Raw genomic sequence first — 25,861 nt, forward strand, 5'->3', positions numbered from 1 at the left:
GGTTCGGCGTCAGTGGCACAATCGATTCGTTAAATCCTTTCCTGTGCTACGATAACCACACAACTGAGGTGTGGGCTGACTGTTAGTGCGGCCAAGGCTCTGAAGCAGAGTGTGTTGGGGAACAAAAAGTCACTTATCCTGGGACTGGGAGGCGTCACCTAGGACTGCTGACATGAGTCCTCAACGTTAGGTCTGGTCTTGGGCACCACTTTCCTCGCCTGAATTATACCAATGCACTTAGCTTTTTCGCAATTCTGGACTACTGTAGAAACTTGACCTAGCTAACGGGACAAAACTCTCGCTTATAAGAATTTCTATCTGGTTCGTCGGGTTTTCTTCGTTTTTGTTATAGGCATTGGCATTCCATTCGATTTGTTTCTACTGATGTAAACGGTTCAATGTGTATTCTTTGCCTACTTTTTCTCTCCTCTATGACGAGATTGCTAGTCGAATACCCCTTAACCTCACCTAACCTAGCGCTATAGAATGTAAAAATATTTCAAAATAGATGTTCATATGTTAAAAATTGTGTCACTTTTCCGTTCGCCATTGAAGCAAAATGAGATTATCATGCTTAGAAAAAGATTCCTGGGAAGTTATTTAATCTAAGCTATGGGAACTCTTTAAACTTGGTACCATTAGACGTACTACTCTGATATGACTACCGGACGGGATGACTATGAACACCACCGGGTTGGAACTCTCAGCTCCGATTAGTGTGGTGGTCATCGACATCACGAGAAGATAAGCTGAGATCTTCCGGGCGTGTTTTCAGGTTGCAGATAGTGGAATGCTAAGTAACTGCATTCGCGGAAATTAACGATATCGATTGAATAGATTTGGTGAGAGTCGGGGCGGCACCTACTCTTGCTTAAATGCTGAGTGCCTGTGATGCTCGATATGAAAAGGCGGGTTATAACCAACGGCCATAACGTTCCAGCGGCGAGCGGTCCAATGGAACGGAACCAGCTTACTCACCTACACTAACAGAGGGGTGCACATCCAAGGGTAGACATCACATGCCCTTAACGTAATCACAACCCAGACACGCATACATGACTTACTTTTGAAAATTCTAAAAAAATGTCTAACATTAAAATTTCAAAGTCTTTGAATAGAAAAATTCATTACTTACAACAACGTAGAATTTTTTGTCTAAGCCAGTGAAACATTAACTCTAAGGTGAGATTGATAAATTTATTTTTTACTACTTGTGATATTACTCCACCCGACAGTTAGACATGACTTGTATGTGACAACTGATGTCCCATGCAAACGGTGTGCCTTTATGATTGAATCATGGGTTTCTTTACTGCTATAATAAATCCTTTTTGGTGATCTAACTGTTACAAAACCAGCCAGCCAATCACTAATTACACACTGCATACATTTTAACTTGGAAAATTGTCGCCAACCAGACAGACGACAATGAAAAACAACAACAAAATATTTTAACCAAATGGAAACATCAACTTGCATCCCCCGTTTTGTATGCTGTAGATTGTCTTTGGTTTTGGTTTTTTTTTGGTATTTTGTAGAAAAAGATAAGTCGTCATCATGCACCATTGCAATACAACATCAGTAACGGCCACTGGCACCGGCCGCAGCAACGAGTACCAGTATCCAATTACAAATTCATATGAAAAGTAAAAAATTTCTCTTTTTTTCAATCTTCTGCCTTTTGTTGACGCTCGATTTTTTGGCCATGCATTTAGTACTCCGGTTTTCCAAACTGCCATCATCAAGGAAAACCAGAGTGGGGGCTACAAGGAGTTACAATGGCGGCCGCCAAATAAAAGGGGAGACCGGGCCAACCAACAACCACTTTCTATTACTACACACTGTGAGAGTGTGTGTCTGAGACCATATGTAAATGTGTAAGTGAGTATGCGTGTACGTTATGTATTTCCTTTTATGTCACCACATCCACTTCTGAATGGCAAGTGGCAGGCTAGCAAGTGAGACTGGTCGGGGGTATCTCTCTTGCAATTAACAGAGAAACAGTGAAAATTTTCATGTCGGCGATTACCAGTTTTGTATTTATTATTGTTGTTGTATTGTAATTGGTAAGCAATTGCAAAGTTGATTATTGGTAAGTTATGCACTGTACATAATAGTACTTTTTTATGTTTTTGCAAACAACGAAAAACAGGTTATATACTCCGCGCAGCACATCCCCACAAAACAAACAAAAAATTGATACACACAAACACAGCCACATAAAACGAAACAAAAAAAAACAAAAACACTTCTTTTGCCTGTCTTCAATTTACCTTTCGCCTGTGCTTTGCTTCTATTTCTTATGCTGCTGCTATGTTGATGATGTTTATTGGTTTTATTTGAAAAATTGTTTCTCTTCTATTTAAAAAAACAAAAGCTTATGTTTGATTTTCTTAAAATGTCACTCTTTTTCTTGTTTTGCATGCACTTTTTTTCACTGACGACACTTTTACACAACTTTTGCTCATGCCATATACTCCAGAAAAGATGTATTCTTTTTCTAGTTATTCCTTTTTTTCTTTCGATGGTTGTCACACCCGTTCGTTCCTTCTTTCGCTAGCGGTCGCTGATATCCATTTGGAGGACACCATAAATTTTATTACAATTAACAATTTAACACTTTATCATTTGTTTGCAATTAAAAATTTATAATTTTTAGTTATATATTTTTGATATTTTATATATACCCATCATTATCTTTCTATTGTTTAACACCCCGTCGTTTAAATGTCGTGTGTATTTTTTTTCGCAAATTTTGTATCTTATGCTGGTACCTTTATAGCTAATTTAAAAATTTTATAGCTATTCAATAGTAGACCGAAACTTGCCCCGAAAATCGGAAAAAATTTTCGCGTAGTTTACTTGCTTACGAGCTGATGATGTTTTACGAATGAAAGAAAAGTTGAAAAGTTTTGTCGTTGAGGCAGTGTACGAAGTCGAGTTGGCTCCAAAGGGTGGCGCGCCGCCTTCCGTCTAGTTTTTCATCAACCGCGCCGCCGCCGTCTTTATCGGCTTGAGCGGCTTAAATGTTTGTTATTTTTCTATGTGGCTTTGGCTGGAGACGAAGTACATATTTATTTTGCCTTTAATTTCGGGTTTTGAAAAACAACAATTTAGCCGAAAAATTCTGGACGATTTGCAATTTACTAAAAGCCGATGATGAGAATTTTTTATTTGGCTCAGCCGACTAGCCGCCGTCAACGAAAAGACCTCGCCTTGGTTTTCTGAGCATGGTTGTTCTCGACGAAAATGGAATGACGGAATTGCCGAAGATAGAGAGCGGAACGAGAGAGCAAATCTATTTCGATACTCGACTAATCGATTATTGAACTTTTTGTATGAAAAAGTCGAAGTCGACTTTTAGTAGATATAAAAATCAAATAAATTTGCATATCAAAACAGAATAAGCGTTGAGCTTTGGTTTTGAGCGTCGCGTTACTAAAATGCAAGTCTACACACAAAGTCCACAAAAGCAACGCTTTTCAACTTTCACGAAAACATGCGACATCCTGTGTTGACACACGTGAAGTAGTGTTTCTGGTCGTCAAAGTTAAAAATTGTTTAATTTTTGCGAGTTACTTTTTTCAATGTGAAGCTCCTCAACGCGCTCATTCTATTAAGGCCTTAACTAGCTCGTTTTCGAATATTCTCTTCCAAAAAGGGATATAAAGCGAAAGGGATTTATACGCTGCATGAAAAGTTTATTTATCGGTTGTACGGGTTGATTTCAGTTTTCCCAAATTCCATGCATCGATTTCTTATTTTGTTTGCTTTTATTACTTTTTCTTTCTCATATTCTCTTTTCATAACCGCCACCGAAGGATAAAGGGAACATGCATCCGTTTAAAGGGAACATGGTCCGTTTCGTAACATATCGAAACATTCATTTCCGACCTATAAAGAATTTTGGTGTTCTTTACTTTAGTTCTATCCAGTGCAAGTCAGATGATCTGGAAAGAATGTCAGTGCAAAGTTGTACTGGTAAGTAATCGATATCATGCGATAACAGATGATAAGAACCGATTAATTTTGATTTGACAATAAAGTATTAAATTTGCTGTGCTTTATTTTAGTCCTAAAGGTGTTATCAGACTATATGTCCTTGTCTTGCGTGAACATCAGAAAAAAATTTTCAGTGGTGGTTATCCCCTTACAAATGCAGGCTACTTTTGTAAGGTCTCCTGCCATGTTAAAACTTCTCTACCAAGTGGTGTTGCTATGCGGCACGCCGTTCGGACCCGGCTTAAAAAAGGATATCCCTTATCATTAACTGAACTTTAATCGGACTGCACTCTTTGATTTTTGGCGTTGAGTTGCTTTGCGTTAAAAAATGCAACTCTGCAAACAAAGGTCAAGAAATCGACCAGCAAAAGTTAAACATGTTTTAACTTTGACCACTTAAAACAATACTTCGCGTGTGGCACAGTCGCTTCCAACCGTAAAAGTGAAAATTTTTTGAAAGCGAGCGTTATTCTTTACCGACGCGTGTGAAGTAGTGTTTTGAGTCGTCAAAGTTAAATATTGTTTAACCTTTGTGTGTTGATTTTTTTACATTAGTCTGCAGAGTTGCATTTTTCAACATTCAAATTCAAATTGAACAACAGAATATGGCGAAACTATTAAAGGTGGTCTCATTTGTACAACAACCACAAATCATATGGTGCAATATAACATCTTATCATCAAACTGAACATACTTTTGCCAACACACTCAAAGAAATTTGTTTGCGTTTGTGTATACGTGTGCGTACATGAGAAGAGAATATGCGAGAAAGAAGATAACAACAAAGAGAAACCCTTGTTTTTCCCGAATACGTTTTGGAAACGCTGCACAAATAGGAATGATAAGAAAAAAGTTAGATTAAAATGTTACCAAAAGTAATGAGGAAATGTACCAACATAGTACCATAATGTGGAATGTCCTACTGAATGAAATCAACAAGTTTTTTTTTTGTTTTACAATGTTTTAATTAAAAAAAGTAAATATCGCGAAGAGCGAATATAGTACTAGCCTTTATTTTAATAAAAAAAATTATGTTATTATTGGGATTTTTATAGTGTTTAAAAAAGTAGTCGCTAAAAATATTGATATTCGCCGCGGATGGATCTATATAACAAAAAGATTTCCTATCCACTATTTAAAAAAAAATTGGTTAACATGCTACATGTCATGCGACAATATATATGTATTTTCAAATGTGAAGGGCCCATGTTTATTCGATTTAACGAATTTGTCACAACTATTCACAATAACAAATAGTCACGCCGAACTCGCTTTAAGTAAAGACATACACCAGTCCCATACTTATACATATTTTTTCCAGTAGGTGTCGAATGTATCACACTGCTCATCTGCGAGAAATTGGGCCTCATCTGGGGTATTCCACTTGTTGGTAGGTTGTTATATAGCGACCGTATGACGCGTAAATGTTTTCTCAACATCAAGGTCATAAAGGCCAAAACAGAATGAGCGTATTGAGCTTTGTTTTAGAGCGCTGCGTTAAAAAATGCAACTCTGCAAAGAAATGTGGTCTCAGGCTAACAGCTGTTAACAGCCGGCAAGGTTTGGTGGTATTAGGATGTCAGATTTTTGTTTGCATTCTCTTTGTTGTTACCTTCTCTCTCACATATTCTGTGCTCAAGTACGCTCTAGTTTACACAAAAGCACAAAAATTTCTTTGTGTGTCGGCAAAACGTCGATCAGCTTGAATATAAGATGGCGGATTGCACCATATGATTTGTGGTTGTTATACAAATGAGACCAGCCTTAATTGTTTTGCCATAGTCTGCCCCTGCCAAAACATTACTTAGAATTCTCATACATCGTTGATTTGGTGAAAATCATACAACTAATCTTCAACTCATTAAGTACCGATTACGTGAAATAAGTAACGTTATTTTGAGTTGAACAATTTTAACCAACGAACAAATAAATAAAAACAAGAAGAATGTTCTGGGAAAATGTCCAACTTATTGTTATATTTTTTTGAGTAACTATAATAAGGCTAAAATGAATGGAATTCACTTTTTCGCGGTCAATTTTATGCCGTCATATCAATCAAACAGTCATCGCAGTTGGCCCCAATCCATAGTCTGGCGGATTCACCAAGCCGGCTTATACTCACCGGCGTAAGAGCATGGTGCTACTTTGACTTCAGTGCTTTCGTGTTTCAGTTTTACATATATAGTGAAAAAATCACAATTGAAGAAAATCAAGATGTTAAATGTTTTAAACGGCCGACAAAAGCAATAATTGTTTTTTGTACAAAATTATTAAATAAGCAAACACATAGTTTTAAGTGAGAAAAGTGTGTTGGAAATACTGAAGTGAGGAAAAAATTGAATTAAATTTAAACGCAATATCCAATATCACAATTTTTTCTACATACCAAAAAGAGGAGTGTGTACTGTGAAGAAGAAGCAGCAGCAGCAGTAGCAATCCGTGAAAATTGAAAAAAGTCAAAAACCTAAAACCTTTTTAGAGAGCGCTGGAACACAAGCCAAAAAGTGAGGATTAGCTTGAAAGAAAGAAAAAATGTAAGCAAAAGTAAAATCGTTGAGAAAATTAAAAAATTTTAACTAAAAGTTAATATGCGTGCGCTGTTTATGTATGAGTGTATATGTGCGTGCGTGTGTGTAAGAAATTATGTGCGGTTATTGGCTGGTGCTGGTGGACGACAACTTCTTGAACTTTTAAATGTGTTACAAAATAAGCCCCAAAAAGAAAATAGAGAAAAACAAAATTGCCAAGGAAACAGAGATAGATGCAATAAGAAGAAATAGCAATAAAGAATATGTGATTAAAACAAATGAAAGGATATTGCATAATTTCCCTCACTTTTGTTAGAAATTTTGCAGAATTTCTATGTTAAATGATGAATTCGTAGCAGTTTACTCACAGTGACAAAATGAAGCTAAAAAGAAATTGATTGCAGAAAAAAAGAAAAAATTTCACTTTGATTTTTTTCAGTAAAGAAAGATAAACGGCGACAGTGATGCCAATGTCATTGTGTTTCTTTTGATTTTGACGATTTTTATGTACATATGCATATAGGGGGAAACAGCGTTTTTCTCCTTTTTTGTTGAGAAAAGGTAATTTATTAGTGTGAAAATAATATGTATTAAATGAGGAGATTATTGACATATATGCCCTTCCATCTTGATGCATTTGATTAGGATTACAGAAGCTTACAAAATTTTTAATATTTTCGGACCACTCCCAAAATCTCTGGTATGTAGCATACTGCGTTAAATGACGTCAGGCCTCAAGGAAGACAACTCTCTAATAAGCCGGAAGTTATAGAAAAAATGAGGTGATAAAATTAAAAAAAAATTAAGATGTGGAATTTTTAAAAATTTTTTTATTTTTGTGTTGTTTTGGATACAATGCAATGTATGTTTTGAGCCAATATTGCTGTTAGCTCTAAGCTGGTATTATTCCTGCTTGGGGTAGAGATGCCGCTCTATTCGGAGGCCAATTACCTATGCGTGATTCTTCACCAGGAACTTGACTGTAAAGGGAAAATAGACGAGAGATTCAAAATTGGACTGAATGCGCTCTAATTGTGTCGCAATTCGATGAATGGTCGTTGTCGCTGTGCTTTCCATTGAATGGTCAATAAGGATCATTCATTGAAGTGAGTGAACGAATATCGCTCTTAGACTGGGAGATTGGGAATGGGGTATTCCTTGCACTTTGATCAATATTTCGTTCTATTTGGGGTGTTCTGGCGATGATTTCGATCTAGCAGCGATTGTCCGAAAAACTATATACGTTAGTTGTTAAGCGGCGCTGAAGGCTCTGGCTATGGGCCATGTGGGTTCGAGACTGATTAGGACCATTAGAAAGACTATCAGGAAGTTCTGCCTGCCTATTGCATTCTTAGGTATTTGACGTCGCGCGAGTAGGAGTATTGATGATGAGATGTTGGAGATGTTTAGGTTAGGGTGCGGATTTTAATCCACCCAAGCCACTGGACATACTCCTAAACCAGTAATCAATCGGCTTGTGCGCTCTAAATAGTAAAAAGTACCCTCGAAAAATAAATTCTTATTTAGGGTTTCCGTGCTACTTACAAAATCCTTAATTGTCTTCCATACCACGCCCCTAAATGGTTCATGTCTGGTATTGGGTTTCCGCCTAAATGCCGGTTGTTGTTGTCGTTGCGTAGCCACATTTGCACGTGGAGTTGGCGATCCTCTAAGTAAGCAAGGTCGTTCCGGTCCAAAGGACCGATCGCCGCCGGAACAGGGTGTCATATCGAACATCATAGGCACTCAGTGTTTGTGCAAGAGCCGATGCCGCCCGGCCTCTCACAGAGACTCCGCTCGATATCGCTGATTGTCCGCGACTGCCGTTGCAGCCACTTCGTAAGGAGCATTTCACTATCAGCTCCCGGTAGCTTGCTGCTAAGGTTTTATCACGAGAACCAGTAGTGAACACCACACAGATCGGATCCCAATGCACCAGCCTATTTGGTGCTCACAGCCATGCCGTGCCGGGCCTAAGTGGATACCGGCACTTAGGAAGTAGTAGGTGGGGACACAATGTTGAGGACAGATGTTGGAGATGATCGTGCACCATTTGTATCACTGTCTTGCAATTGTAGGGAGTAGGTACTGGATACATATTTCCATGCCTGAACTCTCCAGACACATAACCCTCTTTTTATTTTGAATTACTGTAGGGGACTGAAATGGCTACATGAATAGGTTTCTTCTCAGGTCCGCCAAGTTCCTCTCGTTTTTTGTCAGGTGCTTATCCTTCCTTTATATTATCTTGAATCGTTCAAAGGTGTATATGTATGTATGTTCTTCTTCATCTCTTCAATTAATCTATCCAAATGTCCAACGAGTTTCCTTAGATGATATTTTAACAAAATCACACTACCGCATTTACTTTTTGGATTTAATTCCTTAATTACCTTCCTACTGTGTCAGTTTACGCCTAAATATCGTATGTCAAATAGATTTGTCAAATGTTTCATAACGTATAGAGGTTCCTTAAACAAAATAGATTTATGTTTTTTTTTATTTCATTTTGTGGTTCTTAAAATGGCTAACAAAATAGCTGCAGAAAAACAGCTTCAATTGCCTAACTCCTAAATTTGAATATTTTTATTTGCTATTTAATCTACACCCAAAATAATTTGTACTCAACCCGCTAATTTTGTATTTCGCTTTACCTTTTTCATTCAACCCATACTCTGATACACTCACACGATGCCATTGATTGGTGTATGTATACAGAGAAAAATAACAAAACCAACCAAAACAATCCGCTATTTTTTCTTGTCAATGTATCCATTCTCTATTCTTCATTTGTGATAACACATGTTTTTTTTCGTGATGTGTTTTATTTTGCAATACATATTACCGTCTTCATAGGTGGTATCTTTGAGATAAATTCAATTTTGAGCTATGGTGAGTGAATGGGGCTTAGTAATTATAGTTGAATTCATGAGAATAATTTCTTTAAGCTTTAAATTAATCAGATTTTGACTTCCTCTACTATTTGTCTCAATATTTATGCAGCCATATGTTTTTATTATCGTATTTTTCTCCTTCTCTCGCTCTCTCTCCCTGTTTCTCAATTGCTTCGTGTTTTTTTTTTGTAGTGGCTACGCTGTTTATTGCCTCCCGTCATTCCCCCCACCTGTGGCGTGCGTTCTTTTAGCTCATACATATGTGGTTATGAATGTGTGTGAATGGTTATGGTTGATGTGAAGGTGAAAAGTGGTACTAGAAAATCTTTTGCCACATTCTCGCCGTCTTCTTGCTCATTGTAAATATTTTCCCGCGCATATTTTGTTTTTATTAAAAAGAATATTATGTCAATATGTTTTGCGCCAAAATGCATTGTTTTTATCACATTTAGAGTCAAAGAAAAGGGCGCTTTAAAAAATTAATAAATATTAACACACGTGAGTTAGTTGAGAGCGCTGATGTCAGAGGTGAATAAAAGAAACAGGAACATATGATTCAATATTTAACCATGTAAAGGATGAAACAAAATTTTAATGTTTACCCCTACGTAGTCTTTTTGTGTTTGAAAAGCAGACAGAAAATTACAATAATTAAGCGGGGAGCGGGACGAAAATCTTTGAGAGATACCCACTTTGAGAATAAAGCAAAGTTTTAGAATTTTGGAAATGAATTACTTGATGAACTTACGCGCCTCAGAGATTATGTCAGCTTACTACGTCTTGTTTATTTATATAGTTAAAACGAGTTAGAGTATCCCTCAGAATTTCTGCCTGCGCATTGGTAATGGCTATAATGACAACCGCGGGATATAGGTAGTAATTGTTGTAACAATATGTTATGCCTTCATCTGGTAGTTAAGGTTTTGTCTGTCATTATTTAGGGCTTTCTATGGTGGTCTCCGTCCTAAGGATCTTGTTGTTTGAGTAAAATATTCTATATAAGGAAACGATCCCGGCTAAAGGCAGGATACGCATCCAGCTGAGATATGCTACTAAAATTTCAATGTACATTCCATTAAGGAGCAGGGAAGTGAGTGAGTGTGAATAAACTTTAAGCTCAATGATTAGAGGCCTCCTTTTCATGTTCATGTCATGAAGTTTTCACATGACAGGATACCTCACAAATGTAGCCAACATTAGTAAGGGGATAACCACCGCTGAAAATTTTTCTGATGTTCATGCCGGGATTTGAACCCAATCGTGCTAACATGCTAACCTCTGCGCCACTGTGGCCTCCATGCTTCTAACCGCAGTTTCCCTGTGGCTGGTTTTTTGTATCGAATTGGCCCTATGGCGTTCTAGAGACTCTAGGAGAGGCACATTACAGCCTACAGCTTGCACGGTTACAATGTCTTAGGCAAATATCGCAAACGAGGTCGAAGCAAGGACATGGCTATTTTCTTAATATGCTATGTCGTGCAGTATAATCCAAATACGAGTACGACTGCCGTCTGCGACCCCTTAATGGAATATATGTGGTAGCAGTCAAGTCTACCGTACGTATATACCGCCTGTTGGTAGTTGTGCACTAGGTTATTGCCCAGATTATACACACGACAATCAATGGAGAAAATATGGGAATGCGGCCGATTGGAATGGATTCAGAGAATGGAATGGATTCAGAAATAACCTACCTATGCGAACCGATATCCTGACGCATACAGCTAGAGCGCTTGATGCATTGTAAGCAGAAATTCCAAGATATCATTAAGTCAGCAGCCGCTTTCGAAACGATGGTTGGGCCTCAGTCACTTTTTGCAAAGTATCTGTGAATGATTAATCCGTCACTTTATCTAGCATCCCGAGAGTGAAAGGGCGAGAAGGATGCCATTTGTCCCTTCCGTGGTCTTCAGGGCAAAGCTTTAAATAGTCCAATGTGATGATTCCGGACGAAATGTATAGACGGATGCTTAGAATTTGGATACATCAGTAGTCGAATAATTGACCAAATGTACGAATCGCATTCACGAGGATACGAATGTTGTTCTTTTAGACCATCAATAACACCTGAAAAACTAAATCTTCCTTGGCAAAACAGAGTAGCTTTGGCTCAACTATGACCGAGAAGGTGTACCCGGTGCTACCTGCCCAGTCAATCCTTAAGACCAGTTACCAGACTGGTCTACGTGGAGTACGTCCTGGCTAACGAAGGAAAACACAGTACATACGTTGTTTAAAGAATAAAACGCCAACCATAGACGGAGATACCTGTGCTCGATTAAAAAAAAATCTGTGACCTTTTCGTCCTGGTTGTTATAGCGGTGATGATTGTTATAGCACTGATGGAGCATTCCACTATCCGCAACCTGTGGACGCGCCCGTAGTTTGTAGCTAAGCTTCTCGTTAGAGCAATGAAGATCACACAGATCGGACCTCAATGTTCCGGCCTGTGAGGTGCACACAGCGATCCCGTGTCGGAAATAACATAACATCTGCGTCGAGACCGCCCTCAATACTATGCTGTCCCATCTATGCTACTAAGCATATATTGCTTAGTAGCATAGATCGGACAGCATAGTATTGAGAGCGGTCTCAACGCAGATTTTATGTTATTTCCGACACGGGATCGCCACACAGGTTGCGGATAGTGGAATGCTCCATCAGTGCTATAACAATCATCACCGCTATAACAACCAGGACGAAAAGGTCATAGACGGTCTTCGAGTGTAAAAAGCTGAATGGATGGCACGATCCGCATCGTTTGGATGCCGGGCTGCAGTGCATTAAGAGGGAATGTGGGGGCATATGACTTGGCTGAACTAAAATCCTATGGGCAATCTTATGGCAGCCGGTTGTGCGTACCGAATTGACACGATGGAGTTCTTCATTGTCAAGTGTTGCCGCCACAGTGTACAACACACTACAACAACAACAAAAATTCTTTAGGGGTCAGGATTGTGGAAGATGGATTTATTACTGAAAGCAAGAAGGAAAGAGGTCAGCAAGGCTTTCAGAGTCATTACGGGACACGCAGTAGTAAGGGTCTACTTACAAAGAATAGGTGCAGCAAAAGACAGCATTTGCAGGTCATGTAGGAAAGATGATGAGACGTTGTTATAGTTGTAGCCACATTCGCTGTATGTGTAGAGATCCGGGGTTTGGAGAGGGTAGAGCGGATTGGCTGGAGAGGAATTGGGATTCCGCGCAGAATAAAAAAAAGGTCGCTCTCTCTCTTCGGCAAAGATTGGGCCGCTCCGTTTTAGCTCCGGTCTCACTTCGAATCTCTGATAGAGATTGATAAGAGAAGTATCTCCTATTCCTTTAAGGAATGTTCATTGAATATTTAGTATAGAGCTTGATTCGTTCTAAGATTATTCTGGGCCGTTAACAGTCTTCAGATCCAGCGCCAGGAATCTGGCCGCTTCAATTGTTGCGGTCCATAGTGGTTCTGCTGGCGGATTGGTAGTATTTTCCGGGCATGTAAATAGATGATAGGTGTCATGGCGTCCTGTGCTGCATGCAGGGCAAATATTGGGCAGGAAATAATGTTTAGAGAACAGCCCACTATGATCTTTAATTTTAAGGATATTGACTTCCTTGTGTAAATGGTTGTTGTTGTTGTAACATTGTGTTGTACACCGAGACGGCAGCACTTGTCGAGCAAAGACTCTATCGGTCCAATCCGGTACGTACAACCGGCTGCCATGGGATTGTGTTGTACATTGAGGCGGCAGCCATTGCCGATAATGGATTTCATCGGGTCAATCCGGTACGTACAACCGGCTGCTATGGGATTGGTTTTTGTTGAAGCAACGAAGGAAATGGAGAGCGGTAGATGATTTTGTGAGCAGCGCGGAATAACTAACATTCGACGTTACTTTAAGGTATCTAGAGCGCACGAGAAGCGAGTTGCTGCCTTAGGTCTCTCTGTTCATCCCTCCCTCTTCTTCATCCTAACACTAATGCTAGAGCTAGAAGTAACTAGATACAACTATCATAATATCAAATATTGTTTTGTGGACGGGAAAATATCTCATGATAGTCCCTAGAATCTACGATTATATTTTAATTGATGATTTTCAAATGTTTTAACATCATAAGTGGCTAGGGACTAGTGGATATACTTTGAGATAAATGATTAACCATCATTAGTTGTATAAATACAGGACCCTAGAGCCTGCGAGTGTAGCGTCCAAGGGTTGGCATACACGTCCTTAACCATATAACCTAATCTAACGATAAGAATGGCTTTAGATCGAGTGGTTGGTATAAAAAATCCGTGTAATAGTTTTGTCCACTTGAGTTCACGTCTACACATTGAGCCTTGCAAACAGGATCAAGACTACCAAATTAGAAAAGTTTTTTTAATTTGAAAAAAAAACCTGCTCTATCGTTGGAAAGATTTTCTAAAAATGGAATAAACCGCAGAAGATGGCAATGTTGTGAACTTGTTATCAATGATCTCTTTTGGCTATCCGCGATGGATATATTGGCATGGCCGCTTATCACGATGAGTGCTGGGGTGTAGTTTTGGTATAAACATAAAATATACACATATCGTAGTTAATAAGATGAAAACTTATCCGCACATATAAGTTGTTTTACCCACAATTTAAAAAAAATATTTTCTAAATTTAATTTTCTGGTTTTCAGAATTTGCTATCCGCAAAAATATTCAAAACGAAGTATCCATGGTTTGTATGCCAAAGAAAGAGGCTTTTTCATTAAGAAAACACTAAGGAATTGGAAGCGCACTTGCAAACATTGAAAGGGGCCTTCTTTGCTACTAAAGACAAGAGAGAACAAAACTCATTTGAGAAACTGTGGAAAGTAAACATAAATGGTTTCTACTTTCATAGGACTTTTGGGTAATTAAAAGAAAAATCAAATTTTTCCATAAAATATTTAATAATTTTTCCTCATTTTTCTTATCCTTCTTGGTACAGACATACAATCATGGTGGGAGATACCGTGCATTTCACATTTTTGTTCATTGTTTAGTTCAGCATTTGATTTGCCAGATATTGATATTGAGGTAAGTGAGTGGGGGCGTGATTGGAGTCTTTAGACCATAACAAGTCTAATGTTGTACAAAATTTTGTTCTTGTACAGGATTTAGAATCCGCATTATTATCCGATGGTACTACCACAGATGATGAACATCATATTGCTTTAGTGCCTGAATTAATTGTACGCTTATTAAAGGGTTGCGATGCCTTACGTTCGGTAGCAAAAGAAATAACCCACAGTAATTATCAGATGTTCTTAAGGCGTTTCCTACGCCAACAGTGTCGTCTTCATAATACCGAAAATCACTTTGATACCGATATTGATTTTCAATCGTTGCCCGTACGCAAACGTCTCTTGATATTATACGATTTATGCCACTTTCGTTTGGACTCTGTGGATGTGCAAGTCATTTTGAATAATTTGGAATCGGATAGTCTACGTGTCGAACCATTGGGTTACGATTCGAAAAATTCCGGCTATTGGTATTTCTATGGAACACGCTTGTATCGCGAGGACAAGCCCGCCGGTGCAAATAGTTTGAAATCGAATTCAGTGTGGCAGGTGATTTGTTTCACCGAAGAGGATTGGCAAAATTTAGCAGCCAAATTTAAAGCATCGACAAATGGTAAAGAGAAAGATCTCTATCAGATATTAGATGAGAATTTTTTGCCCAAACTACCGCAATTGTTTAGAGAACGTGAACGTTTAAGGAGAAGAAAGTAAGTAACACGAGAATGTGTGTGGGCTTGGGTGCCTATATAAATTTATTAAGTTGCACTTAAAGAGATGTTCAAGTCTTATTTTACCCTACGCTATATCAGTGTGGTATAGGGAGTTTTAATTTTGTGTAGTGTAATAACAATAAAAAGTAGACACATACACAACTTTACAATGGTGAGGGGGCTTTTAGAAGGCTGATTTATGGTTGAGGTGGCCGCCGTAGCGAAGAGGTTAGTATGTCCGCCTATGACGCTGAACGCCTGGGTTCGAATTCTGTCGAGCGGTGGTTATCCCCTCCTAATGCTGGCGACATTTATGAGGTACTATGCCATGTAAAAACTTCTCCTCAAAAGAGGTGTCGCACTGCGGCATGCTGTTCGGACTCGGCTATAAAAAGGAGGTCCCTTACCATTGAGCCTAAACTTGAATCGGATAGCACTCGGTGATACGTGAGAAGTTTGCTCCTGTTTCTAAATGGAATGTTCATGGACAAATTTGCATTGCATTTATGGTTCAGTTTGGTAATCAGCAGACTAGTCTAGAGAATCGAGTACATGTTTAAATCCTCAACCTGTCTGAACAGGTCCGATTTCGGGCAGAGTGATCTCGCTACTTAAGTCAAGGAAAGATTTGTGACAGGAAAAGAGTAGAAAAGACATTGAAATTGAATTGCAATGGATTCCGAGGCAAGATCGACAAGATAGTAGATTTTATGCGTCGGAAAAACATATTGGTCGCAGCGATCCACGAGACAAAGCTGACCAACACCTGTAGCCAGCACAGTTGTCAAGTCAGCAGGCAAGTCCGTTACTGCCGAGATAGAGCAATAACACGTGTATGTACGGCTGGTTGCCTGTTGTGTCCCAATAAATGGCCAAGTTTACAAGGCCCGACATGAGTGGCCTACTGTCTGGCCATAATCGCTTGGTTCTAGGAGACTTTAATGCGCATCACACTTCATGGCATTCTCCCCTAGGTAATGACCAGCGGGGCATAGGTTTGGCAGAGCAGATTGAAGGCTCCACGATTTGCAAGGCGAATGAGAATGCCCCCACTAGGATTACGAGAAGATGCAGCAGCTGAACAGACATTTCCATTGCATACCCCAATCTCCTGAGTGACGTATCCTGGCAAGCCGTAATTTCTTTGGGATCAGACCACCTCCCCATAATTCTCACCATCGACCGACCACCTGATCAGAAGGCCGATTGGGTCTGCTTCAGAGAGTACACCCATCGCCGCTTCAGTGAACTGACACCCCCTCAAATGTGCTAGTTGCCAAGAGGAAATTCCTTGGCATCAATAACGCAGAAGCCGCTCGCTTTATACCAGACGGTCGAATACCCCAAGTACGGCCCAATTTTCCGGCTCAGGCAGTGGTACTCGCAGACGAGCGGGATGACTATGAGCACCTCACGAGTTGGAACTCTCTGTTTCGATTTATGTGGTGTTCATCGTTGTTGTTGTAGCCAAATTTTCATGTGTAGGTGGCGATCCTCGTCAAGCTCCTGTAGGTGAGCAAGCTCGTTCCGGTCCAAAAGACCGATAGCCGCGGGAACATTGGTTATTTAAAGGCGCCAATAACTCGCCTTGTCATATCGAGCATCATAGGTTCTCAGTATTTATTCCAGAGCCGGTGCCGCCGGGCCTCTCACTGAGACTCCGCTCAATACCGCTGATTGTCGGCGACTGCCGTTGCAGCTACTCTGTATGGAGCATTTCATTATCCATAACCTGAGGATTCCATGACCGTGTGGAACACGTCCTTTCAGCCAGGCCTGAAACGCTGGGTCGCGAATCGTCTGTGGGTTCGCCAGTTATTTGTGGAATTTAAGGATAAGAAATCTAAACGTTTTAGAGTAAAACAGGGAGTTCCCCAAGGCGGGGTGATATCTCCGGCACTGTTTAACCTCTACCTATCCTCGTATCATATACGGACGATAGTACGAGCATGGCATCAGGCCCCACACCCATTGATGAAATTTGCGATAGGTTAAACGTCTATCTCATATCTACATCTATATATGCCACCAAATCTTCAGTCACACAGTTCACTACAAATACGCGTGAGGTGAATAACGAATGTGCTGGTATCACATTTGGAAGCTCTTACACATTCTTCCCACATGCCACAGCAGTTTGCGATAAAGTCAAAAGCAAAAAAAAGGTCCTCAAGTCACTTGCCGGCAACTTTGGGTGCTGACAAAGAAACCTTGTTAACCACGTACGAAACAATTTGCCGTGTGGTCTCGTCAGCTATGTGACACGCAGTGGAATAATATTCAGATCTGTCAGAATTCCGCTGTTCGAACTGCGACGGGCTGATTTCTTAAGGTGGATTATGTGATCTAAAGCGAGGGGTTCAGCACTACAAGAGAGGATTGCTAGATCAAGAGACATATGAAGCGGGTCTACACAACATTCATGCAGAGGTAGCAGATGCGGTAGATGTGGTTCTTGAATAACGACCGCCTCTCATTGCACATGAAAAAATAGATCTCCCCTTGACAAACCAGTATAGGTCTGACTCAATTACGATTCAGCAGATGCAGCCGCGTCAACTCCTAGGATTGATGCCAATCCGATGGCAGCCGGTTGTAGGTACCGGATTGACCCGATGAAGTCCTTCGTCGGCAAGGGCTACCGCCTTAGTGTACAATACACTGCTACAACAGCTATGTCCGGCACGGGATAGTTGTGAGCACCACACAGGCTGGAACATTGAGGTCCAATCTGTGTGTGGTGTTCATTGCTGTTACGAGAAGCTTAGCTGGCAACTACCGGGTGCGTCCACAGGTTGCGGAATGCTCCATACGGAGTAGCTGTAACGGCAGTCGCGGACAGTCAGCGGTATCGAGTGGAGAGCCTCAGTGCGATGCCGGGTGGCACCGGCTCTTGCTTAAATGCTGAGTGCCTATGATACTAGAAATGACAAGGCGAGTTATTGGCTCCTTTAAATAACCAATAGTCATAACGTTCCCGCAGCGTTAGGTCCTCTTATCAGGACGATATTGCTCACATATGGAACTTGAGGATGGCCACCTCCACATACAAATGTGGTTATGACAACGATAAGAACTTGTATCAGGCCTTTATCAGGCCCTGCGTTCAACACAGGACCCCATGACGCCAATCACTATGAATCTGAATGCAGAATCACCGTGGACCGCTCCAATTAAAGCAGCCATATTCCTGGAGCTAGATATGGAGACGGTAGCCGGATCAGAATAATCTTGGAATAGAATATGTATAAATACAGTGAATGTGGTTACAATATCAAGCAGCAATCCCATGGCAGCCGTTTGTACGTCCCTGGTTTACCCGATGTAGTCATTCATCGGCAAGGGCTGCCGCCTCAGTGTGCAACACACTTCTACAACAAAAACAAGCAATCCCATGGCAGCCGGGTGTACGTACCGGATTGACCCGATAGAGTTTTTCATTGGCAAGGGCTGCCGCCTCAGTGTATAACACACTGCTACAACAACAACAAAAACAACAACTACCAGCCCATATTACTGGACTGCCAGTGTGGTCACGTCAACTTTGTGACACGCAGTGGAATAATATTCAGATCTGTCAGAATGCCGCCCTCCGAACTGCGACGGGCTGTCTCCTTAGTTCTCATGTGGACCACCTCCATCAGGAGACAAAGATCCTACCAGTGCGAAGACATAACTACATGCTGTCTAAGCAATACCTTTTGGGCTGTTATCGCAGAAATCTTCCAAATCATCATCTTGTGGATAGATACCCACCGCCCAGAAGCCTTAAGGTAGATCTACACGATCTAGAGCGTGAGGTCCAGCGCTACAAGAGAGAACCTGTAGATCAAGCGACATATCAAGCGGGTCTGAACAACATTCATGCAGACACGGTAGCAGACGCGTTAATTGGCTACCGGGTGAATGTAGTCCTTGGAGAACGACCGCCACCCATTGCACCCGAAGAAATCGACCTCCCCCGGCAAACCAGAGTAGTTCTGGTTCAATTACGTTCCGGCAGATGCAGCTGCCTCAATTCCTACAGAGCTAGGATTGATGCCGACGTGCAAGATGTATGTCCCGATTGTAACCAGGGACCGCACGATACACGTCACCTGTTTAACTGCCCGGCCAGACCCACTCGACTCAGACCCAGATCCCTGTGGACGCACCCCATCTTAGTCGCGGAGTTCCTGGGTCTTGACACTCAACAGAACCAAGCAGACGAAAGAAAGTACACAATAAACTGCTACAACAACAATAACAACCGGACTGCCTAGTCGCTGTGGCCTAAGACTTGTATAAGGCCTTTGACACAGACTTCTGTAAGGCCTTTGACATAGACTTCTATAAGGCCTTTGACAAAGATAAAGACCAGGACCAACGATGGTGTTAAAACGACTACACTCAAACGTTAAACTAGGTTAAGGTCAATTTTAGGTCTAATCGGGTCCTAAATGGCCATAGGCCAGCAAGCAATCTTTGTAGTGAAGAGGCTGCTCTCGATTCTTGCTGTTGTTGTTGTAGCAGTGTGTTGTACACTGAGGCGGCGGCGGCGGCGGCGTTATGTACAACCGGCTGCCATGGGATTGCTTTACCTCTGTGGTGTAGGGTATCATAAGATTGACCGTGCTCGGCTTTAGTTTTAACTTTACTTTCAAATATTTCAATGTCATGCGAATGTTGTTTCAATATCATTTCGCTTATTTAAATTTCAGATTGCTGCAGGTGCGCAACTCTAGCCGCATACGTAATTTGGCAGAGTTAAAGGAGCGTCAAGAGAAGGAACGCAAACAAAAAGAACGTCAACGTTTGCAATTTGAACAGCCGCCTCCGAAAACGACCACAACTTGCTCTCAAGCCGTTAGAGCGCGCAGATGGTTAGCAAGTCAAAATAGTCTCTCCTAGAAAAAAAAAAAAAAACAAACAAAAAAAAGCCAAACTCTCCAAAAAGAAAGCATATATCGAAAACAGCAAAAACTCTTTGTATAAGAAAATATCAAAATTTTAATTTGCATACCAAAACATCATTCTTACACCATAATCTCGACAACACACAAACAACAACCAAGCTTTTCATCTTAATTCCAAAGACAAATCCAAACCATCCAAACAAATAAATCCCAATCCCAGACAAAACCTTTGCAGAATTACATTACCCATAACAATTTCGATCATTTATTTGTTGGCTTTTCTTTTTCTCAGTTTTAACTTTTTTTATAATTTGATTCATCAAACAATTTTCTTTTGTTTTTTCATCTCTAAAAAAAAAACTGTAATCAAAGAAAGAGAGAACTCTCCAGAATACATGCCGCCACTTTAATCAATCGCAATGTAATGTATCACCAAACTATTGCTCATTTCAAATCACCTTTCATTTGGGTAAAGAAAGAAGGAAAAAAATCACAAATTTGGCAAAGTAGAGGATTTTTTTTTTTCAAAAAACAAAAAGATAAAACTAAATCCCTCTCAAAAATGAGTTTTGGCAAGACCTGCACGCTCTTTCTTCGTTAACGCAAGCTTATCCTTTGCGTATGTATTTGTGTGGCTGGCGCGTATTATTCTGACCAAGAGATTTGTTTGAGACATCACCATTTAATTTTTATGTGTTCTCTTATGACAAAACAAAACAAAATATATAAAAAATAACCATCATCCTCTTCTGTTTCGGCTACTCTGATTGGAACATGTTGATTGATTGATTGTTTCAGCCACAACAGGCCAAAAAAACATTCGTTTCTTTTAACCAATTATGTAAGCATGCTTTATTTATTATTAATTTGTTATTTATTATTACTATTACTATTATTTATATTCAATTAAGTTAATTTTTGTCACTTGTATTGTTTTGTTTAAACAAGGGTTTATGCATTTTGAGGAGGTGTATTTTTTTCTAATTTAAAGAAAATATTGTGTTATGTTTTATATGGAGCACGGAGCACTTTATCAAAAGTAGGCTTTTTGGAGTAAATTTCGATCAAGAAACTAGGGAATACTTTTTTTATTTTGGATGCACATAAATCGTCACTTATGTGTTATGTCGGGCTAACAATCCCTATTACAGACTAAAAACCCACCTTATCACCACTGAGATTCAAATCCACCTCGGACCGCTTTGGCGTTACATCGAGGTGAAGTTACAAATCGGTCCTTACACCTTCGTCCATTTCAATGCTTGCGTCCAGGCTCCCATCGTTGAGATCAGTTTTCTTTTGTCTTAGGACGTCTTCGGTGGATCTTGCTACTGCGGTCCAGTTGCCAATACATCTGATCATTTTGTCTTCAAGGTTGGTCTTCAAGGGACGCACATGGTTCCTCACAACGTGTGCAGTGGAAGAACGTATGTTCAGCGTCATCCATGTGTTTTTCATCTTCGTAGAGGCAAAAAAGAGTGCTGCACTTTCCCATTTTGGGGACTGAGATCTGTTTTAGACTGCCTGACCATAATCGGTCCTGCAGGCGGAGATACGTTGAGTGTGAACATCTTTACCGATAGTGAAATTGCCATAAGGGCAATAACAACCAGGACGGTAAGGTCTTGCAGTGTAAGAAGGAGATTGAAGTCTTCTCTGAGGATGGCAAAATCCGCATCGTTTGGGTGCCGGGCCATAACGGAGTAAGGGGAAATGAAAGGGCAGACGATTTGGTGGTGAAGGCCAGAGGACTGCCGTCAATAAACTTGGTTAACCCGTAGCCTTTCGAGTGTGAGTGTGAACATCTTTACCGATAGTAAAATTGCCATAAGGGCAATAACAACCAGGACGGTAAGGTCTTGTAGTGTAAGAAGGAGATTAACGCCTTCTCTGAGGATGGCAAAATCCGCATCGTTTGGGTGCCGGGCCATAACGGGGTAAGGGGATATGAAAGGGCAGACGATTTGGTGGTGAAGGCCAGAGGACTGCCGTCAATAAACTTGTTTAACCCGTAGCCTTTCGGGTCAACGCAGTCCGACCTCTTTTTAGAGGTTACTTTATAGTTTTTAGAGCGCACAACAAGCCGGTTACTGGCTTAGGTGTATGTCCATAGTGGCATGGGGCGAATTAATATCTGCACCCTCTTTTCAACCTAACCTAACCTTCCCATTTTGTGCAAATACTTCCTAAAATATCCGTTTGCGAATATTTGCGTTTATAGTTTACCACCGTAGTTTACGGTGGTAAACTATTGGGTTGTAATTGCGGATTTTTCATATAGTCGGCGTCGACAAATTTTTTCACAGCTTGTGACTCTGTAATTGCATTCTTTCTTCTGTCAGTTATCAGCTGTTACTTTTAGCTTGCTTTAGAAAAAAAGTTTAAAAAAGTATATTTGATTAAAGTTCATTCTAAGTTTTATTAAAAATGCATTTACTTTCTTTTAAAAAATCCGCAATTACTTTTTGGGCAACCCAATATTACAAATCGGATAAGAATTGCCCCCTTAGAGACTCAAGAAGTCAAAATAGGAGATCGGTTTATTTGGCAGCTCTGTCATGAGGCCAACGTAGCGAAGAGGTTAGCATGTCCATCTATGACGCTGAACGCCTGGGTTCGAATCCTGGCGAGACCATTAGAAAAAATTTTCAGCGGTGGTTTTCCTCTCCTCATGCTGGCAACATTTGTGAAGTACTATGCCATGTAAAACTTCTCTTCAAAGAGGTGTCGCACTGCGGCACGCCGTTCGGACTCGGCTATAAAAAGGAGGCCCCTTATCATTGAGCTTTAACTTGAATCGGACTACACTCATTCATATGTGAGAAGTTTCTCCCTGTTCCTTAGTGGAATGTTCATGGGCATTTGCAATAGTTTACATCCCCAATGCTCCTATATACAAAGTTCTTGATAATTGGAATCAGTTTCGCGGTATATGCCACTTTCTTGTAGTCTCTTCTCTTATTTCATTTCTGTTGTTGTTGTAGCAACATTCTCATGTGGAGAAACCGATGCTTGTCAAGCTCCGGTAGGTGAGCAAGCTCGTTCCGGTCCAAAGAACCAATCTCCGCGGGAAAAGGGTGGCCTTGGGCTATTTAAAGGTGCCAATATGCCTTGTCATATCGAGCATCATAGTACTTATGCAAGAGCCGGTCTCTCAGTGAGACTCTCCGTCCTATGTCTCTGATTGCCACGCCGTTGTCACTCCGTATTGTGCATTCCACTATCCGCAACCTGTGGTTGCGTCCGGTAGCTCGCAGCTAAGCTTCTCGTGACAACTTTGAACACCACACAGATCGCACCTCAAAGTTTCAGATTGTGTGGTGCTCTCAGCTATGCCGTGCCGGATCATTTATGTAGTTTTGTGTAGGTTCATTGTAGTTCATTTTCGCTTTAAAAAGTGCATAGCGTTACTCGGCTTGCAGGTCTAGCAGTGCTTTTATCTACACCGAAGCAGCCAAAACGGTCCGATACGCCGATGCCATCAGTTGTTGTGCCCTGGGCCTGACATGAAGGTTATATGTACAGATCTAGCACCCGTATAAGAGGATACTGTTACAAGCTTCCATTAAAATATTCCTATGTTCGCCTTCTCAGTTGGGCCGTGATTCTGATCGCTTTTTGATAACTTCATCTGCGGAACGAACGTCAGTTTGGAATCCAAGGATTGAGGATAGGATTTGAATAGAAATTATATCCAGTTTCCAACGCTGGTTTATATTTTGCAATGCATTCCTTATGATTTCATCCACTTTAAACAACACTAAATTGCATGATTTCATACATTATTTTCAAATATTTTTGTTAAATATTTTGAAGAAAAAAAAAAACTTAATCGAATTCTTTTCAATTCTCTGGAAATTTTCAGCTCACAATCAACATCAACAGCCAGCGGTATATCAACCTATGCCAGTTCTTTGCGTAGAACTATAACCACGAATTCGAGTGATTTTTTGGGACATCGTGAGACATTCTGTTTAACACCCGAAGACGAGGACGACGAAGAGGAGGACGAAGACGAGGGTCGTTACTACGAGGATGATGAGGAGCTGGATTACCGCTGTCAACAACATACTCAAATAGATTTTGAGGGCAAACAACAGGAGGAAAATCGTCATCTGCCGGAGGCAAATGCTGGACAAATTGTGGACTATTCAACTACGCTGACAGATGAACACTTGAATCTGTTGAAAAATATAAAATTAGAGCCCAACGAAGAAGAACAGGAACAAGAGCAAGAAGAGGACGAGCAAGCGAATTGTTTATTGCCTAAGGTGGCAGCTACATATTCACAAATTGCTGAAGAACAGGAAGAACACGAAGAAGAGCATACTCAAGTCCGTCATAACCACAAACATTTGACGAATCATAACGATAATCAAAAAATAGATGAATTTAACGAAGACGAAACAGCGGAAGAAGAGAAAAATCAAAAATTGAATAAGAAATCACATCATCACCACCATCATCATCATCATCATCACCACAAGAAGAAGAAATCCCAAAAGAAACAAAAGAAGAAATCAAAAGAGCATCGTAAGAAACAAAAACATAGCAGCAGCAGCAACAACAATAATAATAACAATAGCAACAGCGAAAAAAACTGTGATCTGTTAGACGAGGTAGCACCAGTGGTTGGTGATGCGAACAAGGATTCAAAAACACCAACGCCGCCCTCACAAAAACAACACTCGGAAAAACGTTCTAAGCATCAGCAGAAAACTTCAGCAGCTAGCGCTGCAACAGTTGCCGCCTCTTTGACGCCCTATCAAAAACTTGACGACGAAGAGGAACCAGTATTAAGTCCCGAAGATAAGGAAAATTTCTGTCGTGCCATTGGTGTGGTGCCTACAGAAAGTCTACACTTACTTTTACAACAAAATACACAGAACAATAGCAACAACAATCATTCTACCAGCATCCATACTCATAGTGATTTGGAACATACAGGACCAACTTCAGCACACGAAGCCAACCACAACAGCGATACTCTTGCTAACACGGCCATTGTTATCAAGAAAGAAAAGGATTCATCGACACACCATCATCACAATCACCATCTTTATACACACCCTCAGGATATGGCCCCGGCTACAAATATGAAACTACCCGGTCGTCAAACCAATAACTCTCTCTCCTCATTAACAGGCAATATTTTTATACCTCCAGCACTGCAAGATTCCTCCTCAGCAGCTGCCGCCTCATCTTCGTCCACCAGCAATAACCATAATACAGTTAAAGATACACAAAAGGGCAAAACTTCCAGTATGGCCAATAAAAAGCAAAAAGCCACAGATACAAATACAAATGCGGCAAGCACCGGTAAAGGTGGTCGCAAATCAAAAGCCAATGCAAAGGCAGCCAATGAGTCTGCGGCTGCTAGTAGCGCTGTCGCTGCCACCGCCACCGCCGTCACTGCCAAAGAAGAACGCGAGGAAAGCACCAACACTACTGGCAATACCACATGTACGAAAACTTCCTCCAATGCAAATATATCATCGCAGAGCTCGGAGAAAAGTGCCGATGAGTAAGTTATCAATTGTTTTTTAATTTTTCATACCAAACAAATATCTCTTTTTAACTACTATTCGATTCGATTGGCTTTTGTGTTCTGTTTGGTTTGGATTTGAGTACAAAATTTTTTTTTCTACAATCATTTTGTACATACATTGGTTAGTTTCTTAGTTAGTGCATGAGTTGTTTAATACAAAATCATTTATTCTAATTCTTTGGACTATAATCATCAGAATCCTTTTATATTTCTTGCTTTCCAGTAAATGGTTTATGGGTTTCAAGTCGAAAGATAAAACTTT

The 25,861-nt window shown here is 40.4% G+C and overlaps 1 protein-coding gene and 1 long non-coding RNA gene across 4 annotated transcripts in view; one reads left to right on the forward strand and one right to left on the reverse strand.

The window, feature by feature from the left end:
* Window positions 1-5,950: 5,950 nt before the first annotated feature.
* LOC106093563 (uncharacterized) lies at window positions 5,951-6,974 on the reverse strand. The gene is made up of 2 exons (XR_009398526.1): window positions 6,899-6,974; window positions 5,951-6,517 (listed from the first exon to the last, which is right to left on the reverse strand). It is a non-coding gene; the product is annotated as an uncharacterized LOC106093563 (long non-coding RNA).
* LOC106093562 (microtubule-associated protein futsch) overlaps window positions 6,448-25,861 on the forward strand; it is a 33,928-nt gene continuing 14,514 nt past the window's right edge. For 2 of the 3 annotated variants that reach the window (XM_059370093.1, XM_059370097.1), the window contains exons 1-6: window positions 6,448-6,536; window positions 14,078-14,292; window positions 14,371-14,459; window positions 14,537-15,153; window positions 19,857-20,018; window positions 23,917-25,575. In XM_059370093.1, coding sequence (XP_059226076.1) covers window positions 14,265-14,292; window positions 14,371-14,459; window positions 14,537-15,153; window positions 19,857-20,018; window positions 23,917-25,575 — 2,555 coding nt within the window. In that variant the 5' untranslated portion in view covers window positions 6,448-6,536; window positions 14,078-14,264. Of the gene's footprint in view, window positions 6,537-6,587; window positions 7,092-14,077; window positions 14,293-14,370; window positions 14,460-14,536; window positions 15,154-19,856; window positions 20,019-23,916; window positions 25,576-25,861 lie in introns of those variants that run through there. The other variant, XM_059370096.1, reaches the window with a different exon arrangement.

The sequence above is a fragment of the Stomoxys calcitrans genome, chromosome 1 (assembly GCF_963082655.1).
Source record: "Stomoxys calcitrans chromosome 1, idStoCalc2.1, whole genome shotgun sequence".
NCBI lineage: Eukaryota > Metazoa > Arthropoda > Insecta > Diptera > Muscidae > Stomoxys > Stomoxys calcitrans.